This window comes from Chrysemys picta, chromosome 5 (assembly GCF_011386835.1).
Source record: "Chrysemys picta bellii isolate R12L10 chromosome 5, ASM1138683v2, whole genome shotgun sequence".
Taxonomy (NCBI): Eukaryota; Metazoa; Chordata; order Testudines; family Emydidae; genus Chrysemys; species Chrysemys picta.
In genome coordinates, this window is record NC_088795.1 from 136,583,501 (window position 1) to 136,599,381 (window position 15,881).

Genomic DNA, 15,881 nt, shown 5'->3' on the forward strand with positions numbered 1-15,881 from the left:
GTAAGACAGTGTTAGGTAACTACCAAAAATTACTTACATTTTAGGTTAATGGAACTATGGCACTCATGCCGAACTAATCCCCCAGCTAAGTCGACGGAAGAACGCTACCCCTTCCATTGGTGTAGGCTGGGTCTGCACTATAGGGTTATGCCAACATAGCTACAGCACCATAGCTATGCTGCTACAGATCCCGCAAGGCAGCCAGAGCCTTAGTTGGAAATGCTGGGGGCTTAGCTCAAACTAGGGGCTTGTTGTCTACACTACCACACGGGGTCGATCTAAGATACGCAACTTCAGCGACGTGAATAGCGTAGCTGAAGTCGATGTACTTAGATCTACTTACCGCGGTGTCTTCACTGGGGTAAGACAACAGCTGACCCTTTCCCATTGACTCTGCTTGCGCTGCTCATTCTGGTGGAGTACTGGAGTCGACGGGAGAGCGCTCAGCAGTCGATTTATCGCATCTATACTAGACGCGATAAATTGAGCCCCGCTGGATCGATCGCTGCCTGCCGATCCAGTGGGTAGCGTAGACAAGCCCTAAATCTGCTCTATGAAGAGAAAATTCACTTGTTTAAGCACAAATTATTTGTGAAGGAGTGGTCATTAATCTTGTCTTAAACACGTGTAAGTCACAATGGGATGCTTTATGCTGGAATCGTCCTAATGAAAACTGAAAAAGCCTACAACAATACAGTTGTTATAAGAGGAAGAAAAAAATTCTTTATACTCCTAAAGTGCAATTGCAACATTGCAAACCAAAGTTGTCTTCATTGTAAGAGGGAAACAAAGAGTCTTTTCATTCAAGAACATAATTAACATTGCTTTCCCCCTTCACAAGTGATATCCATGGCTCCACGGCCAACAACAATAAATGTGAGTTATCAACAAGGCCCAAAAGGAGCTTTATCTGTTGGGCTACTGCTGCTTTGGTGATTACATCTGCTCACAAATGCTGCAAGAAAGTTTCAAAAATGTGTTCCAAAAATTTATTCTCATGAGCATTATTTCCTAGTTTTCCCATTGTCGAGGTTGCTTGAGGCAATTCACTCAATCGGTTGGGGCTCTCATAAGCAGGTTCAAATCCTGCCAACAATCATAGAATCAAACAATATGTTTGGCTTCTTTGAGTCTCATGCTTACAGGGCATAAGCTGATCAACAGCTGGAGGCAAGAAATATTTCCTCTCTGTAGATGGTACAGGACTACACGAAGAGCTGCACTATAGGAATTTATGTACTCCTCTCATGTATCTGCCATGAGCCACTGTCCAAGACTGGATACTAAAATACGTCTCAATAGAGAAAAAAAGAAAAGGCATTGGTCCATTCCAGAGAACTGGCTGAATTGAAAACTCTTCAATAGCAAGATTACAAGTATCCAGTCTAAAGCTGTAACTTGTTCAACTGGAAAGCAGGCATTAAGAATTTAATTCTCCTTTAAAAATCACTGCAATATACTCGCAGATTTGAATGACAGACAACAGCTTGCAGTGATCAATGCTCTGCAACTTGGACCAGAGAGAGATTTAAAAATAGAAAAAAAAATTGGAAAAACAGATCAGTTCTTTCTTGACATACCTGCTGAGATTTCTGCATTCTGATTTTCCCTGACAGTAGTTGATGGCAAAACACCTACAAGAGCATACGGAAATGTTGCTCCACTGTAGCTATCTGTGATGCCATCCTTGTCACAGGGAAGATCAGAATCTGCCTGTGCATTCTAGCCGATACGACGTTTTGGAATTTACGTCAGTGAAAAGTGACCAGTCTATAAACGAACTGGTCTCGCCAATTCTACTGAGAGTCACCACACACTCTACTCATGCATCGCTCAGTCACCAAGAGTCGCAGCGGGGGCGCCACATGCCCCCAGTCAAAATGGTCACAACATATCATGTTCCTCTGTTGGTCTCCCAATCCCCCTCTCCCATTGCACTGCTACCCCTCCATCCACTGCCTTCTGAACGATACAGTCGCCCCCATTGGGCGTTCTCTCGTCTTTGGGCAATACTAAGAGAAGGGGAGCTCCAGCTGCAGAGAAGAAGGAGACTTGAGTAGAGTACGGAAGAGGTACTCACATCACTGCTGTCAAAAAAGAAATTAAGTCAACTCTGCCTGCTCCTGATTGGTGGGGAAGAAGGCACACATTCAGCCAGCATGGCAGATGGCTGGCTGGGGAAGGGTGCCCTGAAGTACAGCAGTGTCTTTCTGAAAACAAGACGGTGACAGCTCTGAACGTGTTCTATCTGGGGACTTCGGGGCTGCAGATGAGGGTTAGTGTGGGAGAATGGCAGAAAAGCAACTCCTTACCCCTACCCTGAGCAACCCAAATAACATGGTGGCCCGTGACTTGCAAGATGCTTTGAGTGCTGCCTACTCTGGCATTCACAGTGAAGGATTCACCAGAAAGGAGCAAATTCCAAACAAAAGTGAGAATCCAGTTTAAAAAAAAAAGGGGACGGGGGGAGAAATACATCCATACTCTCTAGGTCAGTGGTTCTCAACTTGCAGGCCCAATCAGCACACAGCTGCAGCCCATGTGACATCCTCAGGGCCATACATGATGTGTATATATTGTGTGGATGTGCCCTCTCCCCCCCCTAAAGCATAGAGAGCTGCATATGCAGCCCACAGTGATAAACAGGTTGAGAATCACTGGTCTGGGTGCATCTATGTCTCTTGCACCGGCACATCTGAGCACAACATCACAAGGCCTCTGAACCAGTCCTCCTCTGAACCCTTCCTCCTCTGGGGTCAAGGGAATTGGCCACAGAATCCTTAGCTAATCCTGGTCAAAGCAGATATGACAGACTGACGAAAAATAATAGTAATTATGCCCTAAAATCCTTTTAGTGCTACCTATACAAATAGGTGAGATACATCTTTCAATTTAAAAAGCAAACAGACAAACTGTTACCTATTCACTACTGCCTTCCTTTTGTTTCTTCTTTCTAAAAATGAACTCTCTTTTGTGGTTAGAATTTGGGTTTTAAGAGATTATTTGTTTTATTCTGTTTAGCACCCAAAACATTTTAGGGTTGTTTTTTTTTTGTGGAGAGGGGAAATCTTAAACTATTTAAACCAATTTCCAAACATGTGTGCCTGAAGTTAGGCATCTAAATACCCATTTTAGGTATATAAATGCTAAATTAGAGTGCCTAAGCATGGATATGGTTTCAGGAACCTAAAACAGGCACTTAAGTGTCTAAATACAGATTTCTGCACATAAAGAATCCAAGCTTCAAAATCTGGCCCAAAATTATAATAGTTTTAATAATTATATTTATGTAACCTATTGGGTTTTGAAGGACTAGCAAGTCTTACTTTGGAGCTCGTGGGCAGGTGGGAAATTGGGGAATGAGTCAAAAAGATTTAGAAAGGGAACACCACGCATTTAAACGGTCTCTCTCTCAGTTTCCAGTTCCCACAGGATTGCAAAGATTCTAGATTGTAAGTGACATTAGGTAAGTTTCCATTTCCTTTGCAACACGCTTTCTGGTTGATTTACCTATTTATTAAATTGTTTGAAGTAATGCGTTTTTTATATGAATTTTTTCATTTCTCTGTTAGCACTAACATGTTATGGCCGCAGAACTAAGTGCAAAATAAACATTATTCGACAATAATCCTCTTTGGCTACACTGCTTCAAGGGAGTTCACTCCTGCTGAACCTCCTGAAGGCAGATCTGATTAGCTGGGATAAACAGGAAACTGAATCACACAGTTACAATGTCTATTGGGTGCTTTTGTTTTTAAGTTTGAGGAAAGCTAAGGAGAGACTGTATTGCGGTGTGTAAGCTTGGAGCACCTTTCAGGCAGTTTCATGAGAGCAAGCGATGAAGTAATATGGCCCAATAATAAGGATATTAGATTTTGATGGCAAAATAAATTGTGTTTGGAAAAGGAGGACAGTACATGGCTTTTTGGATGTAAATAGAAACAAAGGTATTGTGAGAGACAAGGCATTGAAACGTCTTCTGATTAGGCCAGAAATGATCAACTTTACTTTTTCTAGTAACATATTATGATTTACAGGAGCGAGTTAAAAAGGATTAACCAGTTGAACAAAACTGCTACTTACCTTTCTAGATGTATGTAATAAAACACAGCCAGCACTTTCACTTTCTACTGGAAAAGAATTTGAGAAGAATTTTACAATCATAGGTATCTGACAGGCAACAGGCATCAAATGAAGGGTTTGCAAATATTCTACAATATAATGCAAGGTGAAAGTTTATCATTCTACTGACAAATGAAGCTTTTTGGTCTGACACTGGCAACATTTAATAATCTTTCCAGACAAATTTGTGACTGCAGCAACAAAAGAGCTATTCCGTGTGCAGAAATTTTCTTCAATATTGAAATCAACACACACAAAATGGAAATAAGTCAGCAAAATGCTTCAAGCTTCTGCCAAAATATGATTTTTTCCATTAGTGACAAGATGATTTTCATCTAATCCCCAATCCAGTAGGTAAAATATATAATTGAATCCTACACATCTGTCTCTCATTCAGGTTTACTGACAAAATGTTTCAAAGGATCAAGAGTATTTCCTCATTTAGAGTCCAACCATGCATTCACAACTAATTAATGCAAAAACCTCCTATTGACTTCAGTGGAGCAGTTGTGACAGACTGACATGACGACATGGAGACAGGATGGGAAAACATCACCACCACCTACTTATAAATGATCAAACTCTATGGCATTACCTTGACAAGACCAAGAACTGCAAACTATTTTTGGAGTTTTTGTCGACTTATTTTGTGAGTAATATTACACGCCTTAGAAAAAGGCACTGAGAAAGTCATTTGAATGTGATTCTGTATTCTAAATTCTTACCTCTGTTTGCTAGCCACACAATATATAGTAAAGCGATTTTTAATTTGTTACCTAAATTATGGAGAACTGCATAGCAAAGCATAGGAAATTCCTACTCCCAATCCTCTCCAAACAGCAAAATAAATTCATAATCAATTAAGAAAATTTTGCATATCTATAGCTGTTGGTATGAAGTAGGAAACACTCTAGGAAATACTTTCTGCCTCCATACATTTGTACTGTAATATTAAAAAAGAGAGTTTACCTCTGGTGTATCAAGTAATAAGTAATTTCCCATGTACGTTAACCAAAAAGACAGTTGAATGGCCAGTGGATAAAACGTCTGCCCTATATTTCAAAGGTCTGAATTCATATCTGTTGGGATTGCACTTCTGTTCAAAATTCCTCCTTTCCTCTTCACAGTACCAAAAGCACCACTGTATTTTCAGTCCTTTATTGTTTTAGGACACAAAAATACAGTGAAAATGCATAAACAACTCTTCCACGATGCCACTGAGTTTAATGGAAATACGGAACCCATCTTTGTTGAAGAAGAAGTAAAAAGTGCAAGAGAACTTCTGTATGTGGAGCCGTGACTGGGTAGAGTACAATCAAGGCTTTTAAAAGCTACTAATCTTTTCTAAATTGGCTTTTTTAAAACCACATCTTTAAATGGCTGAACTGCTTCTATTATTTATTTTTATATGCAAAAATATTTTGGATCCACTCCCCCTCTCGTTTACAAGTACTACCTGGGCCACATCCTCAAGTGGTGCTCTGCTTAACTCCGTTATCTTCAGTGGAAATAAAGCGGATTGACACCAGCAGAAGATGGGGTCCACCAGACACACAGGCTATGTCTTCACTGCAGAGTTAACTTGAGTTAAGCACTGCTCTAGAGCAGTGGTTCTCAAACTTTTGTGCTGGTGACATCTTTCACATAGCAAGTCTTTGAGTGCGACCTCCCCCCACCCATATAAATTAAAAACACTTTTATATATATTTAACACCATTATAAATCTGAGAGGCAAAGCAGGGTTTGGGATGGAGGCTGACAGCTCGCGACCCTCCATGTAATAACCTTGTGTCCCCCGGAAGGGTCCCAACCCCCAGTTTGAGAACCCCTGCTCTAGAGAGAGCTGCCACTCGGTAGAACACTGGAGCTGCAGAAAGCGAATGGCTCGGTGCACGGAATGATTTTATTAGCAGCTGACAAGTTGTGCACAATTGAGCACATATATCCCCCTCGAGGTAAAAGTACTACCACGCTTGAGTTAAGGGTTTAGCGTGTGTGGATGGACCTCAAGTTGGGGCAACACATGAGTTACAACTCAAGTTAACTCTACAGGGAAGACAAGCCCGCACACGCACCCCTTTAAGCACAGTGAAATATTATAAGGCAGTTCAGATGTAATAACTATTTGCCACAGAGAATCTCAGAGTGCAGAGGCTACACCCATTTCTTTCATCAATCAACTAGTTATTAAAGTGCAATTAACTTTGAAGTATTATAGATTATGCAATTCTCCATATGAAAGTTATGATCGTTAAAATATCTTTGCCAGGAATATTTGATTTATAAGTCATCTTTACTTGAAAATGGTATTTAGTAGAAAAACGTAAGCCTCCAGTGACCAGAAACAATGAGCATTTTCCCTAGGCTTTTATAGTTGCTCTTCATTATTCCCAAATGTTTTCCCTTTACAATCGCCTCCATTTACAGTCTAATTACACAGGCAGAAGTGTGCTAGAGAGACTGGGAATCAGTAAAAACAGAGAGGAATTCAAAAGCATGCAATCGGTGGCTCGAGAAAAAAACCAAAAAAAAAAACCCAACACCACCACTCAAAGAAATGAAATGAGACTCAAAATAAAATAGATCTGTGGGTGTTTGATTAGCTGCAGTCTGTCCTTGCTCCATCCTTACAGAAGTGCATGAATCTAATATAATCAAAGTTACACTTCGCCACTTCATGACCCTCTCTGTTCAGCTCATCTACTAACTCAGCAGTAAACCAGTCCAATTACCATCAGCAATTCTCTCAAGTAATCTTCTTGAATGAACTTTTTTGCTTCATCATCAAAAGCAAGCAAACGCATCTCTGATTACATCTTCTGGACCAGGGCCATTTAAACTTCTCATCAAATATCCTAAGGAATGTATGGAAGTTTTATAAGGCCTGGAGCCTCATTCATCACAGTATCCAAGAACACAGCTTGGATGCTTTCCCAGGAAAGGAAGCATATCATGCAAGTCTTCCTTGTTAATAACACTGTCCCGTTCTGATCTAGTGGAATTCTTGAATCTGAAACTGAATGAACATAGCTAACACACTGGGGCATGTGTGTTGCAGGAGCTTCTTAGTGGCCTTTGTCTTTGTGTGTTTTCTTGGATTACTGGATCTTGGTGCGTAGATACTCCAGACTGAGCGAACACAGCATAAATTAGAGCTAGACAGAATGCATCAAACACGGATCTAATCTGAACAGCTGGAAGCAGTTACATAAAATCATTTAATTTAAAAAAAGAGGGTGGGGGGAGAATAGATATTTTTAAAAATATCTAAGACTGAACAAACATACCACGGTCATTTTGTATTTTCAATTCTATTCTTCATGCTCCTCCTTGCTGAAAATAAAATTTTAAAAATCCCAACCAAGAATGTGGTTTGAAAATCTATTACAAAAATATAATAAATATAGTACTTTCATTACCTCTACATATCTCTGCATGTAGCAAACAGAAACCAATAACAGGGCAAGGATTCTAACCTTGCATTTGTTAGACTGTACTCCAGTTTGTCTGGAGATTTTTTTAAAAATTGATCAATTAAAAAAAATCAGCGAATAAACTCCACATGTACATCAGAACCTGTGCTTAGGTATCACACATTATGATTTGTATCACATACACATACACACACACACACACACGTCTACCGGTTTGCTCAGATGAGCTGTGAGAAATTCATCAGGAGTTTAAAATACTTTTACAGTGACCATGACAAATTGCACCATGTTGAATTCACACTTGTGGCTTTGCATATGGGCATTCAGAACTCCTAGCAGTGCACCATTGCTTTTCTCTGTTTTATTATAGTATTATCTAGTACCTAGGACAAAGACTCCTTCCAACCATCTGCAGTGGCAAGCAGACTTTAATAGGTCAAATTAGCTTCTACAGCTTAACAAGGATGGGTCTGACATGACAAAGATTCATAAATAGGATGATTGGATGTTTATTATGACATTTACTTTATGCACCTTAGGGCAAAGTTTTCTCTGAGACAGCCGCTGCATAATCTGCTAACTTCCCATGATTGGGACAACCTGGAAATGTAAAAGAAAGTTCAGATTTCGTTTTTAAAGAGGAACTGCCAGAATTTTTCTATGCAAAGGCAGCCTTGAAAACAAACTGAATGGTAGGTTTGAAAGCTTGCTGCTTGCTTGTCACCCACTTTCTCTAAAGCAATTGGTTTACTCAAATTTCCTTTCCCCTCCTAGGCCCCCAGGACTGGCCTTTGGGGTCTGCAAAAATCACAACCATACGTTTTTGAGATGTCTCCACAATACGGGACAGTGCACAAGTTGTATGTAGACCCACCCTTACATTTAAAATCTCTGGGGCAGGGACTGGCTTTTTAGCACAGCAGTCACAGCAGAAGGGTCCAGAACCCAGTAGATTCCTCCAAGTACTAGCATAATAAAATAAGTCAACTCCAGCGAATAAAACTGAGCGAAATAAGAACAATTTCATTATTTTCTAGTTAAAAGTCTTACTTTCAGGTTTTGAAGTGATAGTGTTTGGGCACTTAGACAAAAGCTAATAAATTCTGTATCAGAGCTGGTGATTTTTCCCCAAGGACTCAAACAAATTAAAACACATTTCTAACAGCACTGGCATGCACCCTGGACTGCAGCACCAACGACCATCCTGCCATTTTGTTTTCTTCAGGAGCTATGTAATTTGTAGGCCACACTTTTGACACAGAACACAGTGGGGGCACTGTGAGCGGTGACAGGAACTCAACTTACGCCACTGTTCTTGAGAGGGGCGCTCCAGCGGCAGGAGCTCAAACGGCTCTTCTGCTTTGCTGGTTGCCCTGAGTATTCATTCAGTGACTTTGTTGAGGGCCTTTCATTTCAAGTTGGTCAACAGCCAGCATTGAAAACCTGAGCCTCGGTCTTCCTGATTTCTAGCAGTGCGCTATCAGCAGCAAACGGACAAGGGATCAAGGCACTCAGCTTCACATGAACTTCTCCCTCCCACCCCCAATGTAACTCTAATTTTGACATTTAGATTCGGCATTGGGGAGAAAAAATGAGTTTGAGGATTTAAACCCTAAATAAAATCAGAGCCCCTAGTAGGGTTGCCAATTCTGACTGAAGCTATTCCGGGAGATTCCCCCTGCTCAACATGACAATGTCATTTTCTTAAAATATCCTATTAAAATCTCCTGGATTGCTTTCAATAGTCACCGGGAAACCAATGCCGATTCTGGGGGACTCCAGGCCAATCCTGGAGGGTTGGCAACCCTAGCCCATAGGAATAATTCTTCCATCTTCCCTCACAGGGATCTACTTACTATGAAATTTCTCAGGTGTAAGAGCAAAATTTGGTCCCCAATTAGGGTGACCAGATGTCCCGATTTTATAGTCCCAGTATTCGGGGCTTTGTCTTATATAGGCACCTATTGCCCCGCACTCCATACTGATTTTTCCACACATGCTATCTGGGTCCCCTATCCCCAATGGTCACAAAATGATGCGGCTGCTGCCACTATCACGATTTACATTTACAGTGTGGTAGAACCTTACGGCCGACCAGATGATGCCCCATTGTATTAGGTGCTGTACAACATAAGCCAGAAGTTCTCAAACTTTTTTTTTCGCGGACCACTTGAAAATTGCTGAGGGTCTTGGCGGACCACTTCATGATCTTTCCAAATGTTGTTTGTACTGTTAGCTAACTATTTAAAGAGTTTTGGATAAAAGTGCTATATAAAAAAAAACATAATAATAAACTTTTTTGTTTTACAAATAAAAGCACACAACTCATTTTAATATCACTAGTCTTACCTTTCTAATGTGATGGATGTGCCCGCTCTCCCCTGCCACGGCAGCCCCCGAGCTGGAGCTGGGAAGGAGGAGGGCCGTCTCTCCCTGGCAGCCGCAGTCCTGGAGCTGGGGAAAGTCGCCTTTCTCTGGCCGCCGCAGCCCTGCACATCCCAAATTCCCCCCGACCCCCTCTTTTCACCCACTGCCTCCTACCCCCTATTCCCCCCCCCCAAGGCTACCACCTCACCTGATGTGCATCTTCTCCAGAGTCCAGGCACCTAATTAGTGGAGCCACACCTGCTCCACTAATTAGCTGGGTGGCCCTTCATTCTGTTGTGTGCGGCCGCCCACTTTAGAGGGAACTATCCGCGGACCACCTGAATGGAGCTCGCGGACCACTGGTGGTCTGTGGACCACAGTTTTAGAACCTCTGACATAAGCAATGGCATTCCCTCCCCCCCAAATAGCTTACATTTTAAGAGCCATAATGAGTGAATGAGAGAAACGAGTGAGCTTGGGGGTGGGGGAAGGTAGCAGGGTAACAAGTCTAATGGGATGTGCATAGTTCTTAGCCAGGTGATCACAGCTCACTGTTTGTCTAGCTGTTAGTTTTGAGGGAAAACTGGAAGGGGAGCAAGGTGTTGGCTTGATGAATTCTGACTGGGAGTTTCTCTCATAGAGGGTATGGGAGGGGGGAAAACGCACAAAGGCACTTGTGACTAGAGAAAGACACCACCCCACTTCTGTTATTAACTGAAATGTTCAGACACAAATCACTATGCAGAGCCGATTCTCTTGAAATAACAGGTTTTGATACCTGCAAGAAAAATAATCTATTGATCTGGCCCTAACCATCGTGCTGGAAAATACTCCATTTAAAATGGTAATCTGCTCAAATAGGGCACTAAATAAAACTCTCACAAAAACATCTAGGCTCCCAGCCGCCTCTAAGCAGATCCACTGTGAAGGAGCTAGGATTAGCACAGACCTCTTGTATAAATACTTGCATTAGGCTCAAAAAGAGGGCGTGTGTGGGGGCGTGGGGAAGGGGGGTTAAGTTTGTAAACAGTGCTTTGAAAATACCCTGATCAGGAAGCTCGAAGGGAGACCACCCCTCTCCACAATGTGACAACACAATTGGTGTATCCACTTTCCATTATAGTATAGGAAACCCTAAGAGCCCAACATCCCACACTGACATCACACTTCTAAAATAGGAGTTATCAGATGTAATCCCTGGGTCAGCATTGTGCCAGTAGACATAAAAAGGCCTTTGGTATTCATGTGAGGAAATGTGACCATTGTGTGTAGAAGGATACCCAGTCAGGCCCAGACCACTTGTCTCTGGCCACTACTCTCCCTGGAATTCCTTGGCGCCACCACAGTATTCCTCATCCCCGTTTAAAAAAAAAAAAAATTATCTTAACAGGGGCCTGACAGCATGCTGGAAAGCTGTGTTTTGCTAGTAAAGCAGCAGGCGAGTGTGTGCACGCGCGTGTGTCTCTGGAGTGTATTACAGGAAACTGTTGGCTCTCGGTATCTAGGAATGGTCTATTGTCTAGAGGGTGGAACAATCTTTATAATTTCTTGTGAAGTGTAAATTGTGTTCTATTATTATTTCTAACAAAGCCACATCCTTCCTTCAGATTGATTTTTCACCAGTCACTAATAACCAGGAATTTTTTTCCCCTTCAACTTTCAAGCACAAAAAATTCAGGCTTCCTTGTTGCAGTCAGGGGCATAAATAAGTATTTGCTATTATGAAATGTACAGTTTGCAAACAGATGATAAAATGATAGCAACTAAAGCCATGAAGCTCATGAACCTCCAACTGAATGGATCGCTCTGGTTTGAATTCTCCTTTCTCCCTGGGCATTCTTTGCATACTTCGATACACTATTGTGGCCTCTGGAGCATGGGGTTGCAAGGAACAATGCAAGAGTCTAATTCCACAAGGGTTAAAGCTCTGTTGGGACCTGCAACTCTTAGATACAGAGCAGAAAGGGGGTGCTAATCCTGTGGAGGACAGACTGCTCCCTACATGGGAGATCAGAGAGGGAAAGTGGGAAGAGGAGGAGTGGCTTGGACCGGGGCAGAATTGCTACAGAGGCCTATATAGAAAGCAGGTAAGAAGGGCATTTCTTTGTGTTTATTGTGCATGTCTACCCAGAGATGTAAGTACATTGTAAACTCCTTTGCTTTTATGTTTGCAAATATTAAAAATTAGTCTTGAAAACAAGCCTATAGGAGATCTTGCCAACCCTGTATGGCCTCCATTGCAAACCCCTCACAGACTTCCCTACTACCACCAATTCCTTGTTCAAACCTTTCCCATCCCCCCAAAAAAGTTTTTAAGAACCAGAGTATCCTAAAAGGCAGCAGCTTTGCTGAGATTGTTCTTTTATACAGCCTGAAGATATCACACACACACACACACACACACACCCCTTCCCAAGACACCTTATCTACATGATGAGCAATAGCAAGGCCCCAGGCACACATAAGCAAGTACCTGTAATCACCTCGAGTGCTTCCTACCAGATTCAACAGTACAGCCGATCTACCTCAGCCAAAGACGATAGCATCCAATATTCAAATTCCACGGGCTGAAGAATGAGCTTGATTGGGCGCTCTCCAGCAACCACAAGGAAGCAACACACATGTATGTGAACAGGTTCAGTGACCCAAGTGCCAAAACTGAGCCAACCTTTAGTATCTGGGCACCTAGGCTGATTTAGGCGATGGGTGAAAGCTGGTTCATACAGTAATAGCCTGGGCTAGCGAAGATGGAGGGTTTTTTTATAATGTATATTCTATTTTTTAGCTACACCCTTCCCTATGGTACAGAATTACATGACAATAGTTAATTAGTTGCCATAATTTTATGACCCATGCTATGCTCTGTTGCTCAACACTGTTTAATCCCACGCAAAGATATTTTAAAATAAAAATTATAGCAAAGAGCATCTAATTATGCATGTACTGAGCTGTACGCCCATTACATGAGGTTATTAACTGGAAAGGATCATAGCAGAGCTGTCACCAGGTCCCTAATTCTACTCTATTAGTTTACACTTCTTTCAAGCACTTATCCCCGACGGCTCTAGGTGCTTTTACAAGGGATTATTATTTGTTCTGGACCTGAAAGTGGGGGAGGCGCCTTACTCTGATGTTCTGGGGATTGCCCAGAGCAGTAAGGAGTTCGGTCACCTCGTACCTATGGCTCAGAGCCAGGACACCAGTAAACAGCCCCCAAGCATAAAGTTTCACCCTGGCTCTCACCAGCCCACTTATTCCTTGCAGGGTGACCCCAACAGGCCTGCTGCTCTCAAGTCGTCCCAAATCCATCCTTCTTGAGTTCTTAACTAACAGACACTCGGACTTTCCCCCTCTGGTTCATCACCCTCCCCCAGCCCCCCCGAAGGCGTGAAACCAGCCCCGCAGACACCACCTTACTTTGGCACACACGCGCCATAGTTTGCACACCAGAGAGCTGCTTAAGGTAAAAATTAACGACAAGTTTATTTCATAGAAACATCACAGATTCAGAGAGGAAATCATAAGAAAAAGCAAACGCATGCAAATTACACACACAAAAAACGAACATAAAAATGCAACTTCAGGCTTGACGCTTACCGTATATACTCGTTCATAAGCCGAAATTTTTTAGTAAAAAAGGGAAGCCCCAGAGAAGGGGGTCGGCTTATGAACGGGTATAGAGAGGGGGAGGTGGGACACAGCCCCTCCCCCAAGAGAGGAAGCAATGAGAGGCAGCACCGCCAGCAGAGCCAGAAAGGAAGAGGCAGGGCCAGAGTCTCTCTGCTTCTGGCCACGCTGCTCTCCCCCCAGCCTCCGAAGCAGCTGCAGCTCCGGGGCTGGCAGGCTGCAGCCGTGCCGCTCGGTCCCACCCCCCAGAGCAGGCTGTTGCCGCGCTGCCCGGCCCACCGGAGGCCTAGCCCGCTGGAACATGCTGCAGCCGCGCCGCCTGGTCTGGCACTGCCCAGCCTGCTGGAGCAGCTCCAGCCAGGCCAGAGACATCCTCCCCTGGCCCTCCCCAGATAAGGTGGGAAGGGGAGAGTATGGGGGTCCCAGGCTAGGGGTGGGGTCATGTGGGGGGTGGTCACAGGGGTTACTCCCCTGACCCCCAGCTTCTTCCCCGCAAAAAAATTTCCCCACCAGTTGCTGTCCCAGCCCTCAGGGTAAGCAGCTGACGCGCTGGGACACTTTCTTTACTTAGTTTTACCTCCGTGCCTGCGGACGCTCGAGGTAAACAAACCATCTCGGCCCACCAGCGGCTTATCCTGATGGCCCGGGAGCCAAAGTTTGCTGACCCCTGAATTATAGGGTCGGCTTATGAATGGGTCATAATAATTTTCCATTTTTACTTATCCATCTTGGGGGAGGGATGAACTGGCTTATGATTGAGTATATACGGTATATTAGTCTCATATAAGTTACCTGTTGTCACGGAGCAGTTTCCCAGAATACACTCTGTCACAGAGGGCATCCAGCGTTTCACAGACAGCTCCCTGCTTAGAGGCCACCCCTCAGAATGAAAACTTCCGTTTCTTTTTAAGGGCTCCCTCCCGGCTTTTCTTTTCTCCTGGCATGGTGACTCATAGTTGCTTAGGGTGGGGAAATCTAGCACAATGTTTTCCCATTAACCCTAATGGCCAACCATTTGTCTCTTCCTGGTTATATAATGCTAGGTGCTTGGAGCTAGTCTCCTCTGCCTGGGGGAGACAGATCCTCCTCCCCCACCTGGCTGACCACCGCCTTGTTGTGTGGTGGAGCTGAATGTAGCAGCATAAATTATAAGCACCGTTTTATACCTACTCAAATACATGAATTCATAACCACAGTCTGTATACAGGTCATAATGACCATCAAATTCAGAACATTACAGGCTTTCATAAAAGATCTTACTCCACATGTTTTCATACACAAGGACATTGTATACTACCAGTTGATTCAACTGCTTACGCTTTGGGGTTCAGACACCCTGTTCTCCAGTTGGGGTGTCCGGAGCCTGACTGTCACACTTACAGAATATCAGGTATATAAGATCCTTGCCCCAGAGAATCTGCAATCTAGAATTTGGATGGCTTGAGCACCGAACAGAGGAGACTAGTCTACATACATAAGATTGCAGTAACTATTAAGTTATCTCCTGGACATCTCATTGTGGCTATTTTTTTTTTCTTTTTTTTTTCCTTTTTTTTTTTAAGTTTGCTTCATGTCACCAGTACTGCAAAGAACTCCAGATACAGAGGATTAAAATATTATTCAGTCAAAATTATAACACCCATGTTTGATACCTCTTCAACAAATGGCTAGCACAAGAGACTAGCATCTCATCATGCATTACAGATGATAGATCCAGGCTCCCTCCGAACAAGGGGTGGAGTGACATCTTGGAAAGGTTCTTGCAAGCAGCTCCCTTTCAGGGATTTATATTCCAACACCAGAAGGGACCACTGTGATCGCCTAGTCTGACTTCCTGCAGAACACAGGCCATAGAACTTCCCCAAATTAATTTCTCTTGTGTCAAGCTGCTGTTAGCTCAGCCACTGCCACTGACTGCAACAGAGGTTGTATGACAAAATAGCCCGACCCACAAGAAAGTTAGTCACTGAGTAAGTTACCAAGAGGCTTTATTAAACTTTGACAAAATAGGTAAATAAAACAGTGAGCAAAATCCAGGTGTAGATGTCTTCTATGCTTTTAGTAACATCATTAGAGCCTTAATCATTCTTATGAATCTTAACTTCAAAACACAGCTGGAACTTTCACATAAAAGTATGATCTGAAGTCTGTACATGTAACCTAGATTCATAGCTTCCAAGGCCAGATGGGACCATTGTGATCATCTAGTCTGATCTCCTGCATAACACAACCCACAGAACTTCCCCAAAATAATTCCTAGAGCAGATCTTTTAGACGAACATCCAACATTTATTGAAAAATTGTCAATGACTGAGAATCCACCATGACCCT

At 42.9% G+C, this 15,881-nt stretch overlaps 1 protein-coding gene across 11 annotated transcripts in view; it reads right to left on the reverse strand.

Moving 5' to 3' along the window:
• SLC4A11 (solute carrier family 4 member 11) overlaps positions 1-15,881 on the reverse strand; it is a 252,289-nt gene that overhangs the window by 102,400 nt on the left and 134,008 nt on the right. For 7 of the 11 annotated variants that reach the window (XM_065597278.1, XM_065597280.1, XM_065597283.1 and 4 more), the window contains exon 4: positions 4,084-4,130. In XM_065597278.1, coding sequence (XP_065453350.1) covers positions 4,084-4,130 — 47 coding nt within the window. The remainder of the gene's footprint in view (positions 1-4,083; positions 4,131-15,881) is intronic. The other 4 variants (XM_065597279.1, XM_065597281.1, XM_042855608.2 and 1 more) reach the window with 1 other exon arrangement.